This window comes from Erpetoichthys calabaricus, chromosome 6 (assembly GCF_900747795.2).
Source record: "Erpetoichthys calabaricus chromosome 6, fErpCal1.3, whole genome shotgun sequence".
Lineage (NCBI taxonomy): Eukaryota > Metazoa > Chordata > Cladistia > Polypteriformes > Polypteridae > Erpetoichthys > Erpetoichthys calabaricus.
In genome coordinates, this window is record NC_041399.2 from 141,283,069 (window position 1) to 141,304,707 (window position 21,639).

The window sequence follows — 21,639 nt, forward strand, 5'->3', positions numbered from 1 at the left end:
TTTGTTTTGAGATAATGAATAGAGCTGCAAATTACAGGTGCTTGTTCAGTGTAATAGGAACCATAGTACAGAGAGGTGTGTACACTGCAACAAGTACACATGTTGTAAACGTAGGAAGGACGCTCCTTGGGTGAGCTATAGCGTGTCTTTATGTGAACACAGCAGTGTTAAATGGGGGTGTCTGATGATTGCATATAGCGCTGAAGTTACTGCTCTTTACTATGCTTTCCTCTGCATGTCCTGGAGTACAAAATAAACAGCATACAGCAACATGTGGGGGCTGGCAAGATTGGGGGAAAAAAACACACAGTCGTATGTATCATGATACACTGCAGAGCTATAGCACGTCTTTATGTGAAAACAGCAGTCAGATGGGGTAGGGAAGGATCCTGAACACGACTGAGAGAATGAAAAGTGAATAAAAAAAAACAAAAACAAAGCTAACCTTTACAAATATCATAAATTACACCGGCTGTTACAGACTGAAATCAAATGTATCTTTTTATTCTAAAATAGTAAAAATAAGAACAGTTCACTTCTCAAAAGGGAGTCATGCAGGATTGAATTCGTGATCTTTTGATTCCCAGTCAGCAACTGATACTGTTGTGCCACAGGGCCGTCGTAGTAAATGAGTGTCAATGTTGCACACTAAGGCGTTTTTTTTTTTTCTGCAGTTATATTTTTGAATAAAAGCGCACTTGTTCTGTTATATTTGTACCTTTCGTGAAAGTGTTTCTTTAATATTTGGACTTCAGGCTTCATACATTATATAGTTTATGCCTACATTTTGTCATTTACTACTAGAATATGAAAAATGTTTCTGTTTTAAAAATATGTTTACACAGATTACTGTAGAAACGGAACACACATGAAATGTGTGTGTTCCAAATAATGATCTGTTATTTCCACTCTAAAACTCCACTTCACTCCCAGATAATCAATCAAGGCATGAGCTGGGAGAAGTTCGTCCACGTTCTAAGTCGGTGGGGGGATGGAATAGTCGGCTGTTTGCAGCTTGTCTTTATCTGCACATTTAGAAGACAAAAGACGATGGTGGAGAGGTGCGAACGGATTTAAGAAGCGATTTAAGGTGGGACGGATCTATGAGTTTTTTCGTAGGCTCTGGTAATTCTAGTGTTAAGAAATTTGAACCACAATTAACCACAGGCCCTCCATATCCAACAATAACTAACAGCAACACAGGAATCTTTTCATCAGTTTAGCTGTGGTCTGCTCACTATAAAAGCAACTTCAAACTCATGATAATGTAAAATGTATTTGAAAAACATGATTTATGTATACCTTTAGTACATGTAATTACATTCTGTTATTGGTGTTTTTAATATGGCTCACTGCTAAAAAATGTGAAATAAAATCGTGGTGAACTCTTTGATAAAGTGATTAGAAAGTTTAAAAATTCTGCAACTTTCAAATCAGATAACCAAGTCTATGAACACAACTGAATATTATGCCATGCATACATTTTTTGTCATTTTAAAATGAGGATTTCTAAAGTGTGTGATCTGTTATGAAAATATCAATGGACAGCAAACACATTACATAAACATTGTAAAAATTCAATCTGATGGAAAAAAAAGGCACATGCAATGGTTTTTCATATTAAATGAGCTATTCATTCCCATTTATCTATATATATAAAATTCTTTTCACGTTTGAAACTGAAATGACGTTTGACCACGCGATATGGAAATTATGTATGAAACGGAAATTAGGTATGACCATGCGATATGGAAATTACGTTGAGAACAAAGTGGACGCTGGGAGGCACGGAATGTCGGGCTGCTCTGCCGGGTCGAGAGCTTCACAGCTTCAGGCAGCGTCCTCTCTTCTCGCACTGTTTATGACACTTCAAGTGCCCTGTTGGCTCCTGGGAGAGTGGAAATCTTTGCGAATGAGTGTAATTGGTACCATCGAAGCAGGACTCTGTTTGTAAATTGCCCTGCACGACTACATACTGTCCCTAAAGGTGAGTTCGGGTCACTAAAACCCCGCAACATTCAAGGTTGCTTTTGTAATCAATTATTTTAAGAAGATGGAGAGTTTGCATCTAAGAAGATGTACAGACTTCTTCATGTAAAGTGTTGGATTTGGGAATTGTTTGGACCTTCTGTCCGTTAAGCATTTATCAGAATTTTTTCTCTTGAATCACAGGCACATAGTGCAAGGTTGTCAGGCGCTGTAATTCCTTTGTGTGTTCGGCGCCCTTGCACCGACAATTAACCTGTTCCACGTCATCCCTCCATAGGCACGCGATGACGTGAACGTGTCTGCAAATAGTGGCGTCTCCTGCCCTGCAAAAATACTATAAAAGTCAATCAGCCGGCTCACGCGTGTAGCTGTGCCGGCCTTTGAGACGGTGACTGCGCTTCTGCCTTAAGTGAAAGTAAGCACTTTTAATTTTTTCCTCCTTCACCTGAGCTATAGCCCAGACAACTGCAAACACGGGATCCCTTTTCTAGACTGCGGCAAACTAATATTAAGGCGTTTCGCACTTTCTTTTGCACGTATAAGGTTATGAGGTCGCGGGAGGCACGCACAGGAGTGGAGGACTGACAGTGCCATCCTGGCCGGTTAATGGCAGGGCCATCTCTCCAGTCTACACGAGACCCGCCGCGACGCTCCCCAAAAGGCGCTCATATCGTCAGCGAAGACGTCTCTCTACACTATGTAAAAGAAAAAGGCAAATTTCCTTTCTTTATACCTTTTTTCCTTTTATCCCAAACCAAAGCCTTTCTCTCTTAACACTGCAGAGGACACAAAACCAATTTTCTTTAATTGCTGGTAATGCCAGTAAGGCACATTACCACATGCAGAAATTTGGACGTTCACATAAAAAATGTAATTTCTATACCACAGCTGTCGTGTAGCGCCTTTCAAAAGGGATCTACTACCGAGAGATGATCCAAATACATTTTAGCTGCTGTTAGTACTACTTACCTGTTGTGTTATACCGCCTTTAAAATGTAGTTTACCCAAAACCACTCCAGTAGTGCTCAATGTATCTTTACTTCTTAAAATGTTAATGTGTTACTGTTTAATAACTTATAGACTGCATTTTATTTTTTTCCCTTGCACTCAGTGAGCGAAGCCACTGGGTAATCAGCTAGTAATTTAATAAAATCCTCAAACTGATATTTGTAGCGATTCACAAAATATATGAAATTAACAAATGCACATAGTCAAAAGGTAATTCCAAACTGAAATAATGCGAAATTTAGAACTAATGCATTAAGAATCTGATGACATCTAATAATCAAAATGCTGTGTTTATAAATTTTCATGTTGTAATTGCATGATGATGTAGCAAAACAATAAGAACTGTATTAAATAAAATGAGTAATTTATATTGTTATTTACAAACATGTGGGATCTATAATCAGACTGCTGATGTTAAAGTTTCTTTTACAATCTTCTGGCACTGACATAAAGTGTATGGACATACAGCTACATAGAAGTGATACAGTACATTCTACCAAGATTACGCATTTTGGATAATAAGTCAGTCATTTTACACTATCTAGACAAATGATTGTATTAAGGTATAGCACTGCAGCATGTGCTGCCCTTTAACTCTTAACTTTTTTCAGGCTGAAGGCCCTTAGAAGTTTGCTTCAGCACATTGCTATGGCAGAAGATACAATCAAATTATATGAAGCCAGGCTTACTGAAGAGGAGACCATTTCACTTGATCCTGAGAAAGTAGAAGTCTACAGGAGTGCATTAAAGGTAAATGAAGCTATGTTGGTGAAAATCTATTTGGGTTAAAGACTAACTAATAGTGACATGTGCTCCTTTTATCTGTGCTTCATATAAAATAGTTTGAAAAGGAAAGGCAGTGAATGAAGCCTGGTAAAACTTTTTGCTCTTAGAGAAGAATAAACAACATGGTGATTAGTACATATGTTAGAATTATGTTAGGCTCTGTTAGTTTCTTGCAGGGTTGCAACATGACTAATCATTTATATGTGCAAATTAAAAAGGCAACACATGTGTACTTGGTAAGTCATTATAGTAACAGCAAGCACATCTACTGTAGGCATTTCTTCTCCTTATACAGTATTTAATGTGCAGTGTCAGCTAAGGCAGTTAATCTTAAAACCACAAGGCTGCTGATTCAGTTCCCACCTCTATCTCGCCTTGTAATCTTAAGCAAGTCACCAAACTATCCTGCGTTTGTAATGTAAAAAATACTAACTTTTAAGTTTGCCTTGGTTAAAGTTGTTAGCTAAATATACAGACTCTCATAAATTCTGCAATCATTTACTGAATTTACTGGATTTTGTTACTTTTGTAGAAGAAGAACAGACTGTTTCAAGGTTTTACACAGCGGTGTAACTACAGGCAGTGTGGGTGGTGCATTTATACTGGGGTCCATGTGACTAGGGGGGCACATGGAAGTGCTGCATGGCTATTGTTTTCCAAGGATTTTTTTTATTAATGTGTGACAGCTTAATATCAGGAAGAAAATCTTAATGGTGTTATCATTCCAACAACTCCATTAAGTTTAATTATGACTATTGAACTTTTATGTAGCTTATACTGTATGCCTGACTTATCTTATTCATGGTAGGGAAATTAATTTCACATTTTTTTTGCATTCGGACCCATCAAATTCTAGTTACACTACTGATTCTAAATATTTTTTTCCAGGCAGATAAGAGACAGTTAATATTCAAAACATACACTAAATTGTAGCCAACTACCGCATATACATGTATTATTTATTTAGGGATATAAACTTCATAAAAGACCTTAACTACTTTTACATTCTAAATACCTAGAGTACCCACTGTTTACACGGGTCACAAGCTTTGTAAGTATGTATTATTTTACTATTTAAAAACTGAATCAGAAGTAATTCTTGAAGAAATACAGAATAAAAATATTTCATATGGTATTCTTTAAAATATTCATGGAAACATACATAAATTGTGGAAGATTGTAGTGTACCAAGTAATGCAGGTTACCACATCCACTTCTGGTTTACTATATTTTAGTTATGTTAAAGATGGGGAATAAATTGTTCTTTACAGTTGTTCACCCATGAGCATTCCACATAAAACTGAGAGTGGGAGAACCTGCAAGGACATATATCAATATCTACATACGCCCATGCTTCGTATTAACAGTCATGGGTACTAGTGAAGTTTGAGCTGTAATTGGACACCAGAATGAGAATCTGAGGGATGACTGCCAATTAACAAGTGTGTCGTGTGAGTCACTGTCTTGCACCCCAAAACATGAGGCTGAGTCTCAGTACTGTAGCAAAACCAGCTTTATTCAGCTTGAAACAGGAACAGCACAGATATTTATTGTAGCGGGATCTACCATTCTCCTATACACAGACACAGCAGCCAGGCATGGTTGCGACCAGGTTAGTGGCCAAGTAATACTGTTCTCTGCATTTATAATGTTCCTTGCAACCTCCATCGACAACAGGCACTTATATCGCGACCGCGATTGGCTTGGATTTGCATCCTGGGCGCGCCGCTGCAACACTGTGAGCCCATGGCTGACCCGACAATGGACAAGCAATCACACTTCGGGACACATTTCAGTGTGTTGTCCTGTTGGGGGGGAGGGGTCCCAAAAGAGTTCAGAAACCTCAGAGAAGTATAATCCCCAAAATTAGTAGAAATCTATTTAACATTTCATGTGCTTGGTAGTTTGTTCATTCTTCATTGTTATAACTATATGGTCAAAAGATATATCAAGACAGAGGACAAGCAATTTCAGTACCTTGTGTACCACATCAGGCTATTCCACAAGTAACCCCAGATTTCAGAATGAACCTTTTAGTTGTTTCTGATTGTCACCAGTTTGTTTTTGCTTTGTTCATTCTTACGTATTTATGGTAACCACTTTATTATATGATAGCAGACCACAAATATTTGTATAGACTGTTTTCAAAGTTGGGCTGTTCTAGACATGCACCGTAGATATTAAAAATCTTTCAATTTTCTGCATAAAGCAGTTGCTAGCATGCACCGTTTTTATTTTAAAAGATTACAATCTTATTAGGAAAAAAGAATATATCATTATATACTTGTACAATAATGCAAAGTAAATGTGTTGAAAAATTAGTGGTCATCTGTAATCTATCAACATGAAATGTGTTTGTAAGACAGATAATTAAATGAATGCATGATTTTCATATGCATATAAATAAAATATAATAGCATGTATAAATTCACGTGCTAGTTATTCAAGTACAGTGGAACCTCGAGATACGATCACCTCTGTATACGAGAAATTCAAGATAAGAGGAAAGTATGAGCGAAAAATTCAGATCTAAATACGAGCATTGGCTCGCGTAACGAGCCACGAGCCAGGCTGTGGGTATAGCTCGCGGCTTAGCGAGGGGGCGTGGTAGCAGTAGCGAGCCGCAGGGCGATCTGCGGTGTCTGCGTTTCTCACCTAAGTGTACAGGTGGGAAACTGCCCACATCCATGATTGTTCCTGTGGCTGATGGGCTGCAGCTGCCATGTCCTCCCCGCATATATAGAGAAGCGTGAGCCGGTTAAGTGGGAGAAGAAGTAAAAGAGAGGAGAGGAGAGGAGAGGAGAGGAGAGGAGAGGAGAGAAGAGAAGAGAAGAGAAGAGAAGAGAAGAGAAGAGAAGAGAGAACGGAGGTTGCAGGAGGAGGCAGGAAGCGGCAGCAGTAGGAAGTCGGTGCGGGAGAGCGAGCGAGTGCAGGCTCGCGTGTAGCTGAACAGTGAGCTGAACAGGCGAGCCAAACAGCTGAAGCAGGATGGTGTAGTGAAGGTCAGCTGCATTAAGAGTGTCTCGCCTGTTGCAGAGCTCGCATGGGAGAAGCGGATGAGACGCTGAGGCTAACAGAGAATAAGCACCGGGGATTGTCATCTGTTTTTAAAGACTGCTTCCTGTTGACGTTTTAACGTCGTGTTAAAGGATTGTTACTCTTGTGTATTTTAAACCTCCACTTCACAACTGTTTTAAGGATTATTTATTTAAAGATTTACTGAATGCTGTATTGCACTTTGGACACCTGTTTTGATTCTTTTAATAATCAGTTATATTATTTACCAGTGTTATTTATTAAAGGTAGACTACAGTATATATTATTTATCAGTGTTATTTGTTAGGAAAATTGATTTTTATGTTAATATTTTTGGGGTGCGGAACGGATTAACTAGATTTCCATTATTTTCAATGGGGAAGTTTGTTCTAGATACGAGAAATTCGCTATACAAGCTCAGTGCTGGAACGAATTAAACTCGTATCTAGAGGTTCCACTGTATTATCTTTTTTCTCCTCAGCAAATGAAAGCAGAAGTAGATCAAAATAAAAACATTTTTGCATCATTATATGATGATCTCCAGAAGGCTACCTTCTACAATAACCAGATTGATCAGTCTCTTCATAAGTGTGATGTGGACATTTCTAATTACACTGAGAAGGTGGGCCAAATGTCTGACCGCTGGCAAAGAATTCAAACCCAGATTGACAGCAGGCAAGTTTTAAATCCCTTTCATTTTGTTTTGTTTTGAAAAAATGTGCTGTGATCTTCTAGGGTTGGCTAGGAGGATTATATCTCCCAGATGGCCTGGGGTCTCACAATATGAGTTGGTAAGTGTGGTATCCTTGGGTCTCACTGCTAAGACTATTGCCCCCATGACCCAGCTTCAGATAAATGGTGGAAAATGAATGAATTTTTTAGATTTCATATGCAGTAGGTATACCAAACCTATTCATAAGTCCTAATAGTCAAGCAGTCTTCTGCTTCTGCATTTTCACTTAATTTTTGTTAAGTAAATATTGACATGGTGCAACATGTCATGTGTTTTATGTTCATCTGAGATTTTTTTTACCTAATTTTAGGGCCTGCTAAGGACCAGATGATTTTTTATGATGTTCTGATATATAAGAAGTGAAAGATTGAAGACGTGAAGAAAGTTAGAAATGAAAGATTGATCTTTTTTACATGACTGTGTGTTGTTTTATATATTAGGATGTAACTAGCAGTCACTTAGTCCTCACTAAGTTCTAACTTTATATAAACCTTCTCTACAGATTTTTCTTTGTTGCAATTATGTGAAACCTTCATTAGCAGCACTGGGTGAAATGTAGAAATACACTCTGCCTTGGTTTGCCTTAAATAGATCTTGAAAAACCCTGTCTGTCTGGTAGGTTGGGCTTACCATTTGCTCAACAGAGTACAAAACCAAACCACTCCTTTAGTCATGTCCCATCTGCACCACTTCAGCATTTGTCCACTCTGTTACCTGACTCATGACAAATATGAAAGTAAAATAACATCTGAGCACATTTAAAAAGGTAATTTAAAAAAGTATGGGGCAATAGTTAATGCAATATTCGGTAAACCACTGCAAACATTTTTATACTTTGTCAGGATTGGGTATCTAGTCTGGATGGGAAAACAAGTCCATTAGATGCCCACTCTTATTGGGACAATTTACCAATAAACCAAAGACTTATCCCTTTGCTATATACGAAAAATCCAGAATATGCAATACTGTTGTGGACAGTGGAAATATGTGAAAGTTAAACGCAGACAATAACATGGCTTGGAATTGAAAACCTGTCATTGAATCTTTGAGGATAAATGTAGACAAAGATAAAATTGAAGTTGAAACGTTGACACACTAAGGGTGTGAATTTCTGTTAAATTATCATTTTTGACTATGTTGAAAAATAAAATAATACATATATTTATTTTTAAAGGCTTTGGGACTTAGAGAAGCAGTTGAAGCAGCTGAAATACTACCGTGACAACAAAGATACGGTTAACAATTGGATAAATGTTACAAAGCAGCGTCAAGATTCCCTAATGTCAGCTTCATTTGGCGACTCAAAAGCTCTTATTGAAAATCTCAACGATCAGAAGGTACTGTAATACTTGTAGATTTTTTCATTAAGGTGTTACTATTCAAACCAACATGCTTTCACTATATTTTAATTGTATTTATTTATTTTTTTAATTCTTAAATCTTTTAGACACTTAATTTCCTTTTATAAATTTTTTGGGTTGTTGAATCTTTCCTGTAATTTTTCTGGATTTAACCAATTTTAAATCAGTTAAAAATAAATCTAATTTTACCGTGACACCAATGATTGTTTTTCTTTAAGTACTGCCATTGTTTGGTGATTTTGGTTACTGTTGTCAAGGTGTTGCTATGTAGGGAGTATTGGGAGTTTTCTGTAGTGTCAGTGGCATAACAGTTTCTGAGGTGTGGACTTTATGGTTATCTAACTTATGGATTCCTTTACAAACTTTGTATGTTTCTGTTTGTTAGCTTCCCAGTAAAAGATTATTGTAATTTCTCCTTTTGACTATGATTTTTAGTTCAGTGTTTTGGCCTAATTACACTGGACAACAAACATTTTGTTTTTTGAACACTTCTGGGTGTTTCATATGGATTTTAGCCAGCTGAAAACAAAAATCACCTTAAAATTTTAACATACTGTTTTATTGCAATAACTAGCGTTTGTGATTTCCTCTCCTACATATTCTTACACAGTACAACAAATATTACTGGAACATCTGTGGTGACATACAGTGCATCTGGAAAGTATTCCCAGCACATCACTTTCTCCACATGTTATGTTACAGCCTTATTCCAAAATGGATTAAATTCATTTATTTCCTCAGAATTCTACACACAACACCCCATAATGACAACGTGAAAAAAGTTTACTTGAGGTTTTTGCAAATTTATTAAAAATAAAAAAATTGAGAAAGCACATGTATATAAGTATTCACAGCCTTTGCCATGAAGCTCAAAATTGAGTTCAGGTGCATCCTGTTTCCCCTGATCATCCTTGAGATGTTTCTGCAGCTTAATTGGAGTCCACCTGTGGTAAATTCAGTTGATTGGACATGATTTGGAAAGGCACACACCTGTCTATATAAGGTCCTATAGTTGACAGTTCATGTCAGAGCACAAACCAAGCATGAAGTCAAAGGTATTGTCTGTAGACCTCCGAGACAGGATTGTCTCGAGGCACAAATTTGGGGAAGGTTACAGAAAAATATCTGCTGCTTTGAAGGTCCCAATGAGCACAGTGGCCTCCATCATCCATAAGTGGAAGAAGTTCAAAACCACCAGGACTCTTCCTAGAGCTGGCCGGCCATCTAAACTGAGCGATCGGGGGAGAAGGGCCATAGTCAGGGAGGTGATCAAGAACCGATGGTCACTCTGTCAGAGCTCCAGAGGTCCTCTGTGGAGAGAGGAGAACCTTCCAGAAGGACAACCATCTCTGCAGCAATCCCCCAATCAGGCCTGTATGGTAGAGTGGCCAGACAGAAGCCACTCCTTATTAAAGGCCCACCTGGAATTTGCCAAAAGGCACCTGAAGGTCTCTCAGACCATGAGAAAGAAAATTCTCTGGTCTGATGAGACAAAGATTGAACACTTTGGTGTGAATGCCAGGCGTCACGTTTAGAGGAAACCAGGCACCGCTCATCACCAGGCCAATACCATTCCTATAGTGAAGCATGGTGGTGGCAGCATCATGCTGTGGGGATGTTTTTCAGCGGCAGGTGACTGGGAGACTAGTCAGGATAAAGGGAAAGATGACTGCAGCAATGTACAGAGACATCCTGGATGAAAACTTGCTCCAGAGCACTCTTGACCTCAGACTGGGGTGACGGTTCATCTTTCAGCAGGACAACAACCCTAAGCACACAGCCAAGATATCAAAGGAGTGGCTTCAGGACAACTCTGTGAATGTCCCTGAGTGGCCCAGCCAGAGCCCAGACTTGAATCCAATTGAACATCTCTGGAGAGATCTTAAAATCTGATGGAGCTTGAGAGGTGCAGCAAAGAGGAATGGACGAAACTGGCCAAGGATAGGTGTGCCAAGCTTGTGGCATCATTTTCAAAAAGTCTTGAGGCTGTAATTGCTTCCAAAGGTGTATTGACAAAGTATTGAGCAAAGGCTGTGAATAGTTATATACATGTGATTTCTCAGTTTTTTTATTTTTAATAAATTTGCAAAAACCTCGAGTAAACTTTTTTCACATTGTCATTATGGAGTGTTGTGTGTAGAATTTTGAGGAAAAAAATGAATTTAATCCATTTTGGAATAAGGCTGTAACATAACAAAATGTGGAAAAAGTGATGCGCTGTGAATACTTTCCGGATGCACTGTACATTTACTGACAATCCTACTAGTAATGCATCTTGAATATACCAAGCACTGTTGTTTCATTTGCAAATAGGACAGCCATGCTAAACAGTCTCATTACAGTAACAAGAGATGGCCACTCCATAAGTGTTTGGTTCCAGACCAGAAACATGTGATACATGAACCACTTTTAACCCAACAAAGATGTTTGTGCATTCTCTTCATATAAGACTGATGAAAAATTCAACAAAAGCAATGAATAAGGAAGGTGAAGAATTTTGATATTTGAGACAGATGTTTCTATCAATAACTGAGGCCAAGGAAGACATTTTTGTTGGTCCACAAATCAGACATTTCATCAGTGACAAATTGATCAAATATGTTCTAATGACACCAAAAGAAATTGCAAGGAAGGCATTCAAGGATGTTGTTAAGAATTTTCTTGGCAACTACAGAGCGTCAGACTGCTGGTTGAAAACTTGCACCAAGTATACAAAATCATGAAGTGCAAGCTGTTGCTAAAGATTCATTTTCTGCATTTACACATGGCCGTCTTCCCTGCTATCTTGGTGCAGTCAGTGACAAACATGGTGAAATGCTTCAGTACATTGCAATGATGAAAAAATGGTTTTAAGTAGAATCCTTCAATGCTGGTCAACTATTGATGTGCACTGAAACAAGAAGCATCAGATGCTGAGCACACACAAAAAATCAGCAAAACATTTTTTGCTTAGTTGAACTAATGCAGTGTGCCAGTATTGTTAAGCAATTTAATACACTAATACACTAAATTTAATAAAAGTTCATTTTATTTCTCAAAATTCCTATGTTATACATTCAACCTGAAATTATATTATGCTTGAAGCTGTCTATCATAATCACCAAACATTATTCAGTTGGGAAAACGTTTAAAAAAAAAAATTGTCCAGTGTTGGTACATTTGTTTTTGCTTTCTGGTCGTGGCCTGTTATTATGGAAATGTTTTATTTTGGCCCTGATTCTGATATAAACTGCCTTCTCTATGATCTGGGCAGTCCAGAGCAGGGATCCATCATGATGTTGTCCAGAATATTCTGATGCATCTGTTGCAACAGATGAACAGGTCAGAGCTACGTACCTACTGATGTAAGTATGATATAGTGTAGTACAACAAGGATGTTACATTCAGTGAAGTGATTTTTACTGGTTATGTCAACCAGTGTACATCATTTTTAATCATTCACTAGGTACACCCCATAAAATAAAATGCCTTACTTCTTATGTACTACTTTTGATGTCACTACTTCTCTTTTACTTTCTGCATGTTATTTGGTCAGTCGATCACTTTGCTCTAAGGAACACATGAACACATGCATCTTGTCATAAACAGAACCATAAGTCACTTTTGCGTCCTTTATTGACATTTTATAAAGTTTGATATTTGATGATCAATAAGCACAATACCTAAATGTGATTATAAATTCTGAAAACATATGTACCATGTTTATCAGTAAATGGGCATGAGGGAGCCATGTTTTTATTACAGTTCACTTTTCTGCCAGATTGACACAATGTAATATTTTTTGAATTTCAAGAACATCAGTGTTTCATCTGCTTATTCTTTCTTGTTCTTCATCACTTATGTAATGTGCTTGATGCTCAGCAGATGTTGCTGCTTTTATTTGTGTTTCTTCCGATTACAGTGATATTCACCACTTTATTGTCACTGCTGTTCTTTTTCTTTCTTCCTTGTCACTTGCTATTTCGATCACTATACTGTAATAAACACAGATTGTTGCTGCTACCAGACATTTTTTGGATTTCTAGAACAGATCAGATCATAATCTTTTGATTAAGACTAAGATCAGGATTCAAGTCCTAGTAGCTTGCAAGTAATCACATGAGAGACAGACAGAAAGACTTTAGCATTTTATATATGAATAACTGGTTACTTTGCCAAAGCTTCTGCCTAAATGTTTTAGAATTTCCAGAAAATATTAAATCAGAAGCTTTTGATAAAGATCCCAACAGTCTGAGAGTAATCACATGACAGACAGACTTTAGTATTTTATGTAGATATCGAAAGTCAGACTGAAAACTCTTTTTTTTTAATTACCAGACTGCATTATTTTGTCATTCTTTTGCATCGCTCTTTATAGCTTGTTTACTTGCGCGTGTTGCCTTTTGTTTTTGTAATTAATTTGTTCTTTGCAGAAATGTTTTGCATCAGCAATGTTTTTATTTTAGAAACAGAGTAATTAAACAGGCAGATGAGTCACTGTCTTGAGAGACCTGGGGCCTCATGCATAACATCGTGCATAGAATTCACACTAAAACATGGCGTATGGACAAAAGCGGAAATGTTCGTACACACAAAAAAATCCAGATGCATAAATCTGTGAGTTACGCCAACTTCCACATTCTTCCGCTACAAAAAGCCTGGTCAGCGTGAATGCACGCACGTGCACGTGCCTGCTGTCACTCCCCAACTCCTCCCAGAATTACGCCTCTTTGAATATGCAAATCAATATAAATAGCCCTTAAGCTCAGCGTTCTGTAAAAAGGCATTGACAAAAGCAGGGTGGAAAATAGAAGAATTTCAGCGAATACCAAGTAGAGGCAAGGAAAAACGTACTACAGTATTTGTTGGTTTAAACAGTAGTATAAACAACAAAAGGAAGTTGATCGAGTGACATAGAGTATTGGAGAAACTCAAAAGCTTAAGTTCACAAAGTCACACAGTGTCCGAAATAGAAAAAAAGTTGTCAGATATCAAAGTCGCCGTGAAAGGCCAGTCGTAACCCACCGTCTTGAGTGTCATATGAAAGCTTATTAGGGTACAGAGAAAAGAAAAAAAAATAGGGACACAGTGGGGAAAAAAGCTGAAGATGTCAACTCTAATCTCGAAATTTCCACTTTAATCACTTAGTTTATTTTGTCATTAAAGTAGAACATCATAAACTTTATCCTAAAATCGTTTAATTTACTAGTTTCTCAAAACCCATCGTTACTTAAAGTAGCACATTAAATGCTTTGTTTTGTTTGTGTTCTTCTGTGTGCTCTATGTATGTGAATCACTACGTGCTTCTTAAACCGTCTTTCTCTTCCTCCGACAGGACACAAAATCCATTACATTCGTGATGTTACAGTTCTCTAAATTATTCAAATATTAAGATGTATACTTGATATCATTTCAGTATTCATATCATATCAATTAAAGCATGTATTAAACATGGGAACACGGTGGTGCAGTGATAGTGACGAACTGACGTCCCATCCAGAGATTGTTTCTGCCTCACACAAGATGCTTTCTGTGCGCGACCTTCAATTAAATAATTTATTGCAGCAGTATTGTCTCGTTCAAACGTACTAACCCCCAATTCCTGTCCTTCCTTTTCTTTCTCCAAGTACATAATCGCCACACAATCAGCTCAGTAATAGACGTTAAGCCATCTGTAAGCTTAGAACTCCGATTCTTCAAAACTTTTAAGGAACATTGAAATATATTCATAGTACATGTTTAATTATTCTATCCATCTATCCTTCCAGTGTTGCAGCAGCCCCAGCAAGAATACAGCGTGAGGCGTGAACAATCCCTGAATGGAGCACTAGCTCCTTGCTAGCGCTACGACACCTTGTCTTCACATGTTTAATTATTAAAAATATAGATTATTTAAATGATGTTAACATTTTATCTGTATAATGTAATAAACATATTTTGCAGCATTTCATCTTAAAAATGATATCGTCATCATATGTAAATATGCGCTTTATAAAGTGGCGCAGGTTGTGCAATATTATAACTGTATCGCAAGTTTACAGTGAGATAATTGTACTTATAAGTACAAACAGTTCTACAAGGAGCACTTGATGGACTGATTGATTGCGTTTATAGTTCTTGGGATGAAACCGTTTCTGAACCGCATGGTCAGTACAGGAAAGGCTCTGAAGCATTTGCAGTATGACAGCAGTTCAAATAGGCAGCATGGCTGAGGCAGCATGTGCTTGATGCTGTATACCGATAATTCTCTTTCCAATCAGCTGCTGTAGAGCTGTGATTCCACACTCAGATACAGTGATATAAATACTCTGAGTGGTGCAGTGAGAGTAATATGGAAAAAGATTATCCTGATGGGAGCAGCTGAAAGAAGAAGAAGAAGGTGCAGTGAGAGTAACAACGCTAAAGCAGCTATGGTATTTGGAATAGTTTGGCTATTCCGTGGACCATTATATTGTTACAGGTTAAATACATTCAGATGCCTTAAACTAATAAACAATAAGCGGTTAATTTCAGTGTATATGATAAAGCCGCGTCAGGGATGTGGATCTGAAAAAGAAAGGGAAACCACACTGGAACAAAAGCACTGCTTTGATAATGGGTGCCGCCAGTCTGTAAAACCGAGCTAAGAACTTGCGTACACCAGGGTTTGAGCTAGCGTGAAAATGTGCGTGGCTTTACGCCAAGTTTAGGTTTTATACATCGCGATTTGAGCTTGGAAACGGGAGTACACAACATTTTTGTGCATACGCACCGTTTATACATGAGGCCCTTGGTCCTTTAGGGATAGTGGAATGCTAGAGGAGCAAAAACACCAGGAGCTTCTTGGCATGACGTCACCCTGAGATGGAGTTTAAAACTGCAATTTACCAGAGATATATGAAGTACATAGTCAGTAGATAAACACTCATCTTATGGAATGAAAAGAGAAACTTTAGTGTCTACAGAGAGAATGAAAGAGTAAGCAAGGATAAATTGAAAAATGCTTTGGGGCAAGTAGATGAGTTACGTCGTCAGGGTTTCAAGTTATGTTTTGAGAGGTTCAGATAGGCAGCAGGCTGTTTGTGTACACTGCCCATAGTTATATTATTTTAATACAGTACATACATTTTTCCTACAGTATAGTGTTTGGTACAGGAGTTATTCAAATACTGGATTTATATAGCCAAAATGTTTTGGTTTTATTTTTTTTGTTTGTTTAGTGTGAAAAATATGTTATAACATTTTATCAAATTCAAGGAATTTTTTGTTTCACTTGTGAGTTTAAAATGATCTTATCAGTACAATTTATTAACATTTGCATTTTTTATATAAATTCCATAATTACATTTAGCTATGAAATGAGCCATCTATGTAGGTCGGCCTAGGAGATGAGCTCTTCCTCTACACAAGAATGGCGAAAACCCAGTTTCTCTCTTTTACCCCAAATATAAAGTAATGTGCAGAAACATTCACATGACCTCATTAACAGTTTCTTATTTAGTTAATTGATTAATTGTTTTATGTTGTTGAAAAATCAAAGTGTGCTGGTTAAATACTGTAGTTGTTTTTAAGTGATTTTTGGGGAAATTGGTCAGGGGCTTTCTGGTGTTCCCATTTAAAATGATGGGAATTTTTTTTTCCAACCTTTTATTAGGAACAGATTAGAATCAGATAAAGAGGGGGGACTGTAAATTAACTCACAATTGCTGTTTTGGTCTTATATTGTTCTGTGGATGAACAGTCAAAAGCAACACTTTATGTATTTATGCAATTGCTTTTACCACCTAGATGCTGTAAAATGCTCTGAAGCAAACATATAATAGTGGCACTTAATGGCCTACTTCCTACACAATTAATTCACAGTTAAATCAGTTTTGTTACTTGAGTGTTCTTTACATATGTTTATTATTTTCATTTACCAGAGTCTGCATACTGAGATTATAGGAAGAAGAGACAAAGTAGATGAAGTCCAGAGGAGTGCTGAGTTAGGTTCCAGCGCCATCAAGGTATATTTTATACTTTTTTATTTTTTCATACAGATTTTTTTAAACTTTAATCACTCTTATGTAAATTTGCTAAAATCTTTAACTTGCATCTTAGATCAATAAATATTTTTAATAATACCTCAAAACAGTCATATTATAATAATAACTATTATTATGATTATTTGTTACAGTAATAAATTGTAATTTTTATTTTTTAGGATTATGAACTCCAGTTAGCTTCATACAGTGCAGGTCTGGAAACTTTGCTAAACATCCCAATTAAAAAGACCATGGTTCAGTCCCCATCAACAGTGATATTACAAGAGGTAACTGACTGCTTTTAAAATAATTTATGGCCTATGTGAATTTGTATTCTGATGTATTGTTCACAGTAGGAATGGCAATGGCTAATGTGTGCCATATTTTTCATTAATGCCTTTGATATAAAGTGTCACATGCGTTTAAATAAAAACATTTAAACAGTTGCTCATTTTGAGATTATCCACCCTAATTTATAAAGCTGTCCACTAGATATTGCTATTGCCTGCACAAGCAAAAATGGCCCCATTAATAGCAGCATCTTCTTTCTTATAGTAAAGTGCTGCCTATAAAAGAAGAATACTAAACTTGAAGTTAATTACTCAGGCTGTCATCTGAACCAGCAATTGAGATTTTAATGCTTCATATTAAGAAATGTATTTGTGAGAATGTATGATGTTTTTTAAAAATTCTGTTGCCTCATGCATGCAGATTCCCATATAGCAGTAACATGAGCACTATTAACTTGCTGTTTTTACAATATTCTATTTATTTAACTTTAATACATTTGTGTTGATCACTGTTTGGTTCCTTGCACTATTAACACATCAATGTAAATTAACAATCCCAAAAAAATATTAGCACCACATCTCATCCTTTTTATTTATCAAGGATTTTACTGTTTTTTTTGTTTTGTTTTTGTTTTGCTTCAACTCTTTTGATTGTAAATAAGACCAGATCCAAATTTTACATGTAGGCTGTCTTTGGATGAAACTGAACACCAGATCCATTAAATTTGTGCTTATAGTTTGTGCACTGCTCTAATGAAGAATGAATGTGAACAATTCAGCTTTTGGTTGGTTATGGCAAGTGCATGTTGAAAGCGTGTCTCTTCATAAAGCATTTTGGGATTGCTTATGTTTTCTGTCCCTTTGGTTTTCTCCTACATAAACTGGTGTAATAATTCTATCAACAGTCAAGCAAATTAGATTATTAGTTTTTATCTGGCATTAATAGTAACAATAGTACTAAGCATCTTGTAACCCATGGAGTAAGCAAAAAATTGGCTGAATGCAATGTGTTCAACTAATCATCAGTAACTTGACCAGGGCATCATCCATTGTATGTAACTGGCGAAACAAGACTCTGAAAGTGCACAGTTCATTGATTTTCCTGTGATCACTTTAGTTTACATGTAGAATCTGAAATTCACATCTGTGTGATTATAAATCAGCCTTCAAAAGCGCACTTCCTGGCGGCAAGAGTTGCTAGATTATGGACAGCCATGCAGCCTTTTACCATTTAGAATTCAGTGGGGGGATAGAACCACGCTGCAATGGAGCCCTGCAGGGCAGCTCACCTTGTGAAAAGGGCCAAAAAAATATAAGAATTTATATTCAGATATAAATGTGACAGTCCTACTAGATACAATTCTTTCAAGTAGGATTCAATTCTTTCATGTAGGATTCTCATATACTTTTTCAAAGAGTCTTGATGAATCCTGTTATCACAGTTTTCAAGACAAAAAATGACCTATTTCTGCTATATTATCTAAACATTTCCAATGATATTTATTTTTTATACAGTACTGTTTCAGTATACTGTAGATTGTAACAAAATACTGTATACTGCTGCATATGTGGAATACTATATGAAACTGTTAAAAAAACAGAATGTATTTACAAAAATGCTTAAAAAATTTTCTTAAACAGCTTGTTTTTATGTTTTAGTCTGCAGATATTAACACACGCTATATTGAGCTTCTAACAAGATCTGGTGACTATTACAAGTTCCTGAGTGAAATGCTTAAAAACATGGAAGAGCTAAAGGTAAGAATGAAAAACTCAAGTATAGGTATAGTAAATTAATAATTAAAAATTCTGCAATATGAATTAAAAATTACTAATACTTGCTTCCCAGAAATGGATGGCTGCCTTTAGGCCTTTTTAAACTATTCTTTAATGTATGAATAATAGAAAAAATGTGTATAATAGAAAATACCCTCTATGGTGTTGCCATATAGCAAAAGAAAAAGAGTGTGGATAAAAGTCTTGGTGGATTTTAGTTGAAAAATATAGAAACCTAAAACTATTTTCTGAGGTGGCAAGCTGAGATACCTGACCATTTCTATAACACATCACATCAGTCATATTTTTAAAACTCCAGCCAGTAGCCTCTTTCACACTGAGAAGGTAGTAAATTCTTGGGCTATCTATCGGAGGAATTTACTGGAATTGACTCATTCATACATACCTGGTTAAACTTACTAAATTTACTGGGTTTATAGTATTTAAACATATTTAGATTAATATTGCTGGGCTGGAATCCTGAAAGGTCTACAACTGGCAACATTGTTTTTCTTTCTTTTTTTAAAGCACCAATTGTTTTTCTATTATAAAATATGATGGTCATATACATAATGCAGAGAAAAAGGACAATGATTTAAAAATATTCATCCATTGATTATCAAACCATTCTAATTTGAATTTAAGAAATGGGAGCCAAAACCTTTTATAGTAAAGGGACCATATCTATACAAGTCCAATGCAGCATTCATTAACACATAGACCCCCAATCAGTTTTGCTCAGTCAATTAAGTTAACCTATCTGCAGGCCTTTGAGATGTCCACCAAATTAGAGTATCTGAGGAAAGGCTATGCAAACCAGAGAAAAGCATGCTTAGATTGGGATTTGGGCAAAAAGATAGTTTTCACTGTAAAGAAGCCACATTAGAACTGCTAATTCATTGTTGCCTGAATGCACCTCTCTCCCTCCACTCATGAAAAACCGTTAATAAGTCTGTTAGTGCCCAACTTCAATTTCATCATTGATGGAGAGTAGGACTGGGCAATATGGACAAAAAAACCAAAATTTTTTAAAAGTTATGAACAAGTTATGATTTATTTAAATAGTTTTACATTTTTACAGAACTCAGAACCCACTATTCTTGTGGGGAGAAAAAAATAAATAAATAATGAGGTTGTTCACATTTTGAAAACTGTCAGATTATTTCCTTATTGTCAATAAGGAAAGGAACAAAATATAAAATCCTATTTAATAATAATAATTCCATACATTTATGTAGCGCTTTTCTCAGTACTCAAAGCGCTATCCACACAGGGAGGAACCAGGAAGCGAACCCACTATCTTCCACAGTCTTCTTACTGCAAAGCAGCAGCACTACCACTGCGCCACCTGTGAGGACATTTCTGTGCAGAAATTTCTGTACAATTTTTGTGTTAATTTGTTTTTACATTTCCAGTCCTCATTTCCCCTCCCTGGGCCTCTACACTCCTTTCACAATTGCATACAACTTTCCTCATACTCTATAGTTTTCTTTACAATTTTTTTTCCTTTTGCATCCCTCACTGTTCTTCCCTATACCTTAGACAAACATTCCCCTACTATCAAAGTCAGTTTTTTTTTTTCCCAAAAAAACAGTTTAGTTTGCAGAGTACACCATCCAGCTTTTTCCCTCTAGTACTAATACAGGTCTCCTATGTAGAGGAGTCACAAGAGTGGGCTCTGATTACCCTCCAACATCGCAGATTAAGACAGCCACTGGACATGGAACACTCCCTTCCTAACATAATTATGTTGTTTATTGGGATATATAATAGAGACCATGTCTTGTATACTGAAGCTGTTAGATGTGGACAGGCTTTACCTTCATCCCATACTTTCTTGCATTTGTTCCATTCCATTGGGTATTTTTGTTGTGAACTGCTGTCGTAGTTTAGCAAACATTACATTTTAAATTTGTTTGTTCATCATCCTATAATTCACATCCAAACCAACTACAGAAAACTGAATCAAAGTTACAGTCTTTCTTTCCAACAAGCTCATGCTTTACAGCAGTGTTTCCCAAACTCGGTCCTGGGGTCCCCCGGTGGCTGCAGGTTTTTGTTCCAACCAGCTTCTGTTTTAAATTGAACTCCTGGGCTAATTAAGTGAACTGATATTTCTCAAGTTCTGTGTTTAGGGAATAATATAGAAATTAGAAAACTAAGTTTGCTAAAAAAAAAAAAATATATTAAAATGTACCGAGCAGTTATAGAGGAATAATGTATTTTTTTTTCTTTTTAACAGTATTTTCATCTTGATTTTCATTGTACTTTTTACTAATTAGTGGGTCTGACTCTAAAGTAGTGGCTTTTGATTATTCTGTGTTGTTTGAGTGTCTGCTCTACTTGTTATTAATTGTCATTATTAAGATACAACATAGGGGAAAAACTGCACAGAGAAAGGGCAAAATATAATGAAATCAACAAAAGCATTAAATCTATAGCAAAAGTAGAAATATTTCTAAATGTCTTATAAATGTCAAAATCATGCTTTTCTGAATGTAGAATAAAAGAAAAAAAATACCAGCTAATTAAATGAGATCAGTGCTATCAGATGTTGTCACTGATTAGGAATCCGGTTGGAACAAAAACCTGCAGCCACAGGGGGTCCCCAGGACCGAGTTTGAGAAACACTGGTTTAGAGAAATGCTGCTTGTCTCCATTTTTGCATTAATATGTTC

General features: G+C 36.5%; 1 protein-coding gene across 4 annotated transcripts in view; it reads left to right on the forward strand.

Moving 5' to 3' along the window:
• The window catches only part of dspa (desmoplakin a), a 128,802-nt gene that overhangs the window by 98,787 nt on the left and 8,376 nt on the right, over positions 1-21,639 (forward strand). For all 4 annotated transcript variants that reach the window (XM_051929074.1, XM_028803961.2, XM_028803962.2 and 1 more), the window contains exons 17-22: positions 3,609-3,747; positions 7,301-7,494; positions 8,727-8,889; positions 16,794-16,877; positions 17,075-17,182; positions 18,845-18,943. In XM_051929074.1, the coding sequence (XP_051785034.1) occupies positions 3,609-3,747; positions 7,301-7,494; positions 8,727-8,889; positions 16,794-16,877; positions 17,075-17,182; positions 18,845-18,943 (787 nt within the window). The remainder of the gene's footprint in view (positions 1-3,608; positions 3,748-7,300; positions 7,495-8,726; positions 8,890-16,793; positions 16,878-17,074; positions 17,183-18,844; positions 18,944-21,639) is intronic.